This window comes from Chrysochloris asiatica, unplaced genomic scaffold (genome assembly GCF_000296735.1).
Source record: "Chrysochloris asiatica unplaced genomic scaffold, ChrAsi1.0 scaffold00246, whole genome shotgun sequence".
NCBI lineage: Eukaryota > Metazoa > Chordata > Mammalia > Afrosoricida > Chrysochloridae > Chrysochloris > Chrysochloris asiatica.
In genome coordinates, this window is record NW_006408764.1 from 3,560,764 (window position 1) to 3,568,957 (window position 8,194).

The 8,194-nt window shown below is 38.3% G+C and overlaps 1 protein-coding gene across 1 annotated transcript in view; it reads left to right on the forward strand.

Moving 5' to 3' along the window:
* Positions 1 to 8,194, forward strand: part of PRKAR2A (protein kinase, cAMP-dependent, regulatory, type II, alpha) — a 122,891-nt gene that overhangs the window by 75,093 nt on the left and 39,604 nt on the right. Inside the window, exons 4-6 of the mRNA XM_006873655.1 lie at positions 3,585 to 3,668; positions 6,199 to 6,305; positions 6,391 to 6,409. Coding sequence (XP_006873717.1) covers positions 3,585 to 3,668; positions 6,199 to 6,305; positions 6,391 to 6,409 — 210 coding nt within the window. The remainder of the gene's footprint in view (positions 1 to 3,584; positions 3,669 to 6,198; positions 6,306 to 6,390; positions 6,410 to 8,194) is intronic.

Genomic DNA, 8,194 nt, shown 5'->3' on the forward strand with positions numbered 1-8,194 from the left:
ATTTGATTGACAGCTTTGCTGGGTAGAGGATTCTTGGGTGGCAGTTTTTTTCTTTCAGGGTTTTATATATGTCTCCCCATTGCCTTCTTGCCTGCATAGTTTCTGCTGAGAGATCCAAGCTTAAACTGATTTGTTTGCCATTGTATGTAACACTTTTCTTTTCCCTAACTTTCTTTCAGGATTCTCTCCTTATCTTTGATTTTGGAGAGCTTGATTATATGTCTTGGTAATTTTCTTTTGAGATCTAGCCTTCCTGGAATTCGTTGAGCTTCTTGAATGCATATCTTTTTGCTTTTCAGGATGTTAGGGAAATTTTCTTCCAGAAGCTCTTCAACCATCTCCTCCATGAACATGTGTGATTCTTCCTGTTTTGGAATCCTGATAATTCTTAAGTTATTCCTTTTCATGAGTCTTATACCTTTAGATTATTTTATCCTTTTTTCTGCTTGCTCTTCTATTTTAGTAGTATTGAGAGATTTGTCTTCCAGCTTACTAGTTCTAGCTTCCATTTCTTCAACTCTGCTCCTTTGCCCTTTCAATGTATTGTCTATTTCTGATATTCTGTTATTAATCATTTGGACCTCTTTCTGTAGGTTTTCAGTTATTTCCAATGCTGTATCTATCTTATTTGATTGTTCCTGTAGCTCTTTTCCTGACTTCTTCCTTATTTTTCTCAACTTCTCTGTAAAGTGTTTTGATACATTTTATTTTTCTGAATTTCTTTTCAGGCATTTCCAAAGCCTGCCCTCCTTTCAACATGAAGTCTTGGTCTACCTCCAGATCATTAGTCTCAGTCACTTAATCTTGTTTCTGGATATGTGCAGAGATGGTCATCTGTTTCTTGGGAAAATTCATAGTTAGCTGTGACCTTAATACTTAGATGGATGTTTGTTAATATTTTGTTATGTTTTCTGATTGCTTCCAGGTAGGTGTGATCAGGAGATGGGCTTCCCTTTTCACTCTTCTTATTAATCAAGTCAGAGTAACTGTCGCAGGTGGTGACTGCCTATCTGGTGTATGGCAGCTGGTATTGGTTCTTGCCTGGATGGTGGTATTTTATAAGGTGTGATTGTAGCTTGACTATATGATCACAATTGCTGTCTCTTCTTGGGTAATGTAAGAAGAGAAAGAGCCCCCTAAAGGTAAAGAGGAGACCAAAACGGCAACAGCAAAAAAGACAAATTGTATATTATAGTCTATAATTGCAGAAGAAGAGAGAGAAAAGGCAAAAGAAAAAAAAAAATTCTGTAGCCAAATATAAGTATGACTTTAATGTCCCTATCTCAGTTCTAACCTTCAAGGCTGTCTGAGAAATTTCAAGATGCCACTGTAGTCGTTATGATGTAACTCAGGATTTAATTTTCGGCCTGTTTCCTTTTTAATCTCTCCCACTCGACATCCCCAGTTCAGGCCTTTTTCCTAGTGATAAACAGTTCAGGGCCAGCTGTGGTCATTTTGCTCTGCTGTTTGGTTTTAAGCGGTGCCTTTCCCATAAAATTTTGCTGAGCATATCTATTCGCATGTGTATTAGAATCCTCTGGGTTTGACTGTGGTTGGAAGGGGGGTGTCCACTCACTCAGGCAACCCCTCTAGTCACCAGTATGGAGGTGCGCAGACAGTGAGAAACCAATGAACAGATACCAACAACAACAAAAAGTCCACACCTTTATCTCTGAGGATCGGTCAGGAGCCAGGCTTCTATGGCGGTTCTGATCCTTCCCGTGTTCAGTCTCACCCAAGATGGCCACTCCGGAAGATGCTTAACCCGGCAGATCCCCAAAAGCACTAGATTTTTTACTTCTGCTACAAATACCACTGGCTGTAAGCCTTCAAACTTTCTAAATATTCCTATATATATGGTTCCGAGTTCTGAGACTGTCTTCTGAACTTGCTTCATCTGGCAGTCTGTGTTATTGCTGATGGAGATCCTCACTGCATGTCTCCCTGATCCACCATCAAGCCCAGTCTCCCTTGATGGCTTTTAAAAGTTAAAATATAGTTTTTATAATTTTCAACGTTAAATTTAAAATACTTAATATTTAACATGTTCTTATTAAATAAGTTATCTGTTTTAGGATAAAGATGAAATTTAGGGAGGTGGTTGATAAGTCTCTCCCATTTTTTTTCTAATCCCATAAATGTTTATTGACTATAACAATGTTGTTGTTATGTCCCCTGGAGTCATTTCAACACACAGAGACCCTCGGAATAATAATAATTTTGAGTGCCTCTGGTAGCGTAATGGTTACGAATCAGGTTGTGAACCACAAGGTCAGCAGTTTGAAACTACCAGCTGTTCCACAGGGGAAAGATGAGGCTTTCTGCTCACATAAAGATTTACGGCTTCGGAAACCCTGTGCAGGGTTGCTGTGAGTCGGAACCAACTCCAACAACAACTGCTCTAATCACGTTACATGTTAATTCACATAATCCTCATGATAATGGATTCATAAGTTACACTTAACACTCACTATCTCCACCTATTCGTGAGACTTCATGTGAGTTCTTGGTTATTTTCCTTTGAAGGTTCTTCTCTACCCACAGATATCTCTAGCTTAATTCATGGCAGCTTCATCCTTTCAGTTACTTAGATACAAACTTTGGGGTCACCCTCAACTCCTCTCATTCTTTCATACCCCCATCCAATCTTTCAGCAATTCAGCAGGCTCTGTATTCAAACCACAAGCAAAATTCTGCTGCTTCTCAAGACCTCCATGGCAATGACCCTGACCCAGACCACTACCATCTGTCACTGGAATAATCATGATAGACTCCTAGCTCCCACTCTTGTCTCTCTCCAGGATGTTCTTCACTCAGCAGCCAGTGTGATCCTCTTAAAACATTAATCAGGTTGCTTTCTTTCCTCAGTCAAAACCCTCAAATAGTCTCCAGTTACTAGAGAAAAGTCCTAGTCCTTCCATGAACTACAATGCCCTTTGGGATTTGGTTCCCACCCCTACCCCACTTCATACCTCATCTCTACCTTTGCTCTATCCCCTTACTCACATCAACCATGCTGTCCTCGTGGGTATGTCACAAATATGCTACTCAGGCTTCTACCATAAGGGTTTATTTTCACTTGCTTTTCTTTCTGTTCAGAGTGCTCTTACCACAGATATGTCCACATGATTTCCCCTTTGACTGTTCTCACTTCAGATCTTAACACAAATGTCACCTTCTCAGTGAGGCCTCACTTAGAGACATATATACACATACCCCTCTACCATTCTTCAATGTATTTTTTGTATTTATTCAATATGAGGGTAGGCAGTTCTTTTTGTCTGTGTTTTCAGAGCTAGAACAGTGCCCATCACTTAGTATGTGTTCAGTATTTGTTGAATGCAAATCTGTCACCCCTATTTTACCCTGAAGCTTCCACAGGGTTGCTGACCTGCTGCCAGTCACACAGCAAGTTGGCGCTTTTGACCCCATATCATTTTGCGCTTCCATGTTCAAAGCACTGCTTGGAATTTATGTAGAATTATAATTATAAATTGTTTTAAAATATATTTTTAGGAGAAATAAATATACCAATTTATAAGTGAGAGATTTTTAATTGTCCCTGGTTTTATTTGGATTGACAGGTAATTCATCCCAAAACAGATGAACAGAGATGCAGACTTCAGGAAGCTTGCAAAGATATTCTCCTTTTCAAAAATCTTGATCAGGTAACATTGACTTTGAAAATATTTTTGTTAAAATTGTCTTTTAAACTCCCCCCACCCCACTTGTCACTTAAACAATTTTTAGCGTTTGGGCCACAATCAAATAGGCATAAAACTTTAGACACAGCTTACTTATTTTCATTGTGTTGACCTTCATAACCTAGACATGAGCTTTGCAGATGATGTATAGTATTTTCCTGGGCTGTTTTGGTGCTTCCTAAAAGACAAGTAAAAGTAAATAACTATTATGACCATGCAGTTTGGTCTTTGTAAGGAAGTACTCAGTTATGCATAGCCTTGGCTTAATTTGGAGTATCTGGGTTTAAACTGTAAACATGTTGATTCTCTGAGGATACCAGTGTAAAAATAGCTTGTTGGTCTGAATAAAACAAGGATGTGTGTTCAAAGAAAGACTGGTATGCAAAAAACTAGTCTGTCAGTTATTTTCCCTGGAAGGCCTGTCAGTATCAATGGGAAAGGGACTATATCTTCTTTATCTACCGTTAATAAAAGCTGTAAAGTTTTACCTTCTATTCTATCTAAAATTGATCTAAGGAAATTGCAGATTTAATATAATATTCAGTTTGTAGTCTTAGAGAATACCACTTTATAATTTTGGTGTTGAAGCATGACTATGATTTTTCAGATTTAGTTGTTGGTTTTTTTTTTGACATTGTATTATGAAAATATTCTAACATGCAGCAAAATTAAAATAATTTTACAGGAACACCCATGAATCCACTGTCTAGATTCTAACATTGATACAGTTTTTATGATACTATATACCATGCATCCATCCCTCATAAAGAATCCTGTCTTTCTGCTACTCACTATCTGAAAAACTTCTGTGGGGCTGGCTGCATATATCAGGGGACTTCAAAAGGTACATGGAAAAATTTAGTTATCTTTTAACTCCATTTTTCCAAGAACTTTTTGAAGCCCCCTCATAGGACATGAGGCATACGCAAAGAAAATAGCATGTGAGCCCAGGTGTGTTGTTAACATGCTCTTGAGTCGGTTCCACCTCACAGCAACCCTGTATAGGATTTCTGAGGAGCAACTGGTGGGTTTGAGCCACCACCTTGTGGTTTAATTCGACCTTGCAGTCTAGTGCTTATCCTACAGTGCCACACCAGGACTCCATAATATACACATTGTTGTTTTTGTTAAGTGTCGTCGAGACAGTTTTGACTCATAGCAGTAGAGTTTCCAAGGAGTAGCTGGTGAGCTTGAACTTCTAGCCTTGTGGTTCAAACCGATTTTGCAGTCCACACAGCTTATTAACCCACAATGCCACACCAGAACTCTGATATACACGTTATTGGTATTGTCGTATGTCATTTTACATTCTTACCAGTAGTATATGAGATTTCCAGCTGCTCCATGTCCTTAAAAACATTTGGTATTAACAGCCTTTTTTATTTTAGCCATTCTGGTAAATATATTTATTGCAATCTTTTAAACTTTCCTAAATTTCTATTTGAAAATTTTCAATGTAAAGAAAAGTCAAAAACCAAAAAAAAGAATAGTACCATGGGCACAGATTGCCCTTCACTTCACATAGAATGATTAGTTATTAACTTTTTGCCACTTTTGTTTGTGTGTGTGTATTTGTGTGTAGAGAAAGAGTGAATAAAAAAAGGTATATAAACTAATTTTTCATTATTGTTATTCTGAGCTGTATGCGACTATATTGAAGACATGATGACTCTCTACCACTAAATACCTTGGAATATATTTTCCAAACCCAAGGATATTCTCTTACATTAACACAGTATCATTAAACCAAAGAAATTTATCATTGATATAGTATCATCTAATACAGCCATATTAAGATTTCCCCAATATTCCAAATAATGAGCTCTGGTAGCATAGTGGTTACGAATTGAGCTGCTAACTTCAAAAGTCAGCAGTTCAAAATTACCAGCTGCTCCATAGGAGATGTGAGAGCAGACTGCCACATCTTCCTCACACAGAGCAGTTGGTGGGTTTGAACTTGTGACTGTTTAGTTACCAACCAAGTGTATAACTACTGTACCACCAGAGCTCCTAGAAATGAGCATTATTGTTGTTGTTAAGTGCCATCAAGTTGGTTCTGATGCACAGCAATCCTATATATGATTTCCAAGGAGTGGCTGGTGAGCTTGAACTTTTAACCTTGCAGATCAAACCGATTTTGCAGTCCAGTGCATTAACCCACAGAGCCACCACTAGGACTCCTAGAGTTAAGCATGTTGTTGTTGTTTTGAAGTGCCGTTGAGTCGATTCCGTCCCATAGTGACCCTGTATAGGGTTTCCGAAGAGCATGTTGTTGTTGTTAAGTGCCGTCAAGTTGATTCCGACCCATAGTGACCCTGTGTAGGGTTTCCAAGGAGCAGCTGGTGAGCTTGAACCACTGACCTTGTAGTCCAAACGACTTTGCAGTCTGACGCATTAGTCCACAACGCCACACCAGAACTCTATCTGAGGAGCATAGTCAGTACTTTTTTCAGCAAATGTAAATGCCATCTTTGCTCCTTTATGTTCCCTGCAGGAACAGCTTTCTCAAGTCCTTGATGCCATGTTTGAAAGGATAGTGAAAGTTGATGAGCATGTCATTGATCAAGGAGATGATGGAGACAACTTTTATGTCATAGAACGGTAAGCGAATAAGCTTTCCAATTGCATGACCACACTTAGTCAGATTCAGAATTCAGGTCAAATGCTTTATTCATGCTGTGCTCAGCCCAGAGGATTTAGGGCAGGTAATCAAGAACTTCTGCCCCTCTCTTTTTGCTGCTGTCTTGAGTACTTTATATTTTGTACTTGAGGAGCCATTGTCTGTAGTAAAAAGTTTCCTTTACAGTCAAGAAATGTATGCAGAATGTGTTTTATAAACATGTTTACATTGTTCCAGTGAATTTCTTTTCTAAAGAATAGGATGAAATAGAGGTTGTTCCATGTAAAACTGAGAGGGAGTATCTTGTTTATGTGGCAAAAGTGATGATTAACAAATAGGAAAGATACAGTGAAAAGATACAGTTCCTGACATCCAAAAGCGTATTGTATGGTGGGGAAGACAGAGCTTTAAGTAGATAACCATTGTAATAGCAGTGATGGAGTCCTGGTGTGACACTACAGGATAAAGCACTGGATGGTGTGGTTGGTTTGAGCCACAAGCTTGGCGATTCAAACACACCAGCTGCTTCTTGTAAACCCTATACAGAGTTTCTGTAAGTCGGAACTGAGTCAACAGCACCTAACAAAAAACAATAGTAATGAAAAAAAATTGTCCTATTATTTGGAAGAGGACCTGAGCAAAAAAGATGGTAGGAAAGGTTCTCTATAGTGCTACTGCCTGAAATGGTGTATGTCATTCCCCAAATTGAGAAGCTTGTGTCTTTTAGAAGAAATTAAAGACATTTAAATAAATTATTCTGAATTCCATGTTTCTCATTCATGGCCATATTGCTTTTGCTGTGTCCACAAGGTCTAGTACAGGTAGGCCTCTCTACTGAATGGTGAGTTCCTTGAGTGTGTGGTTGGTGCCACATAACTGATTTTCTTTTCTGCTTATTATAATACTTAGTGATTTTATCAGACAAGAAGAGGGGTTTATATTAAATTTAGAAAATACCAAAAAGAATAGGGAAGAAAATAATGTATGTATAATCTCATTACCAGAGTCTACCCCTCCATTTACCCTTGCCTTACTGTTGTAGTTGCTTCATAGAGATGGAATGGAATTGAGACTGATGATGACACACACTTGGGAGAAAGAGGGTATGAAAAGTTAATTGCTCATATAATTGGGCTTTTTTGGGAAAACAGTACAGGCTTCCAGATGGCCTTGCAGGTTCAATATGGCCTTAAAGAATAGAGAGGTAACTGGCTTAAGGTTTTATGGTGATTAGGGAGTGAGGGTTCTTTTGCACATGAGCCAGAACTTGCTTTAGAATTTATGCCAGCACCAAGGAGGAACTACCCAAGCTTTCTTCTCAGCTTATTCAGCAGTGAGCAGAAGAGGAATAGGAACAAGAATGATGGGGTTTGAAAACCATCGACAATCAAATATTAAAAATGGAGTCCGATTATTACATTTATATATGTAGTTTTATATTGGATTATAAATTGATGTGTGACCTAATTTTAAAAATGTATTTTAAACATTTGCCACAGGATACAATTATGTTATCATTTTTAATGACTGTGTAATATAAAATACTACCACTCTTCTGTCAGTTTGTCATACTGTGGTAGCTTGTGTGTTGCTCTGTTGCTGGAAGCTAAGCCACTGGTATTTAAAATTCTGTCAGTGTCACCCATGATGGACATGCTTCAGTGGACCTGCTACACTAAGACAGACCAGGAAGAAGAAGCAGCAGACTAGTTCTGAATGTTCAGCCACTGAAAACCTTACAAATAACTAACATTGGAACAACAGTGCTGTGTATGTAGATACATGAATTAAGATGTAGGAGGAATGGGTAAGGGAAGAAGAGTAGGATATATTTATACAGAGATATGTTGTTGTTGTTGTTGTTGTTGTT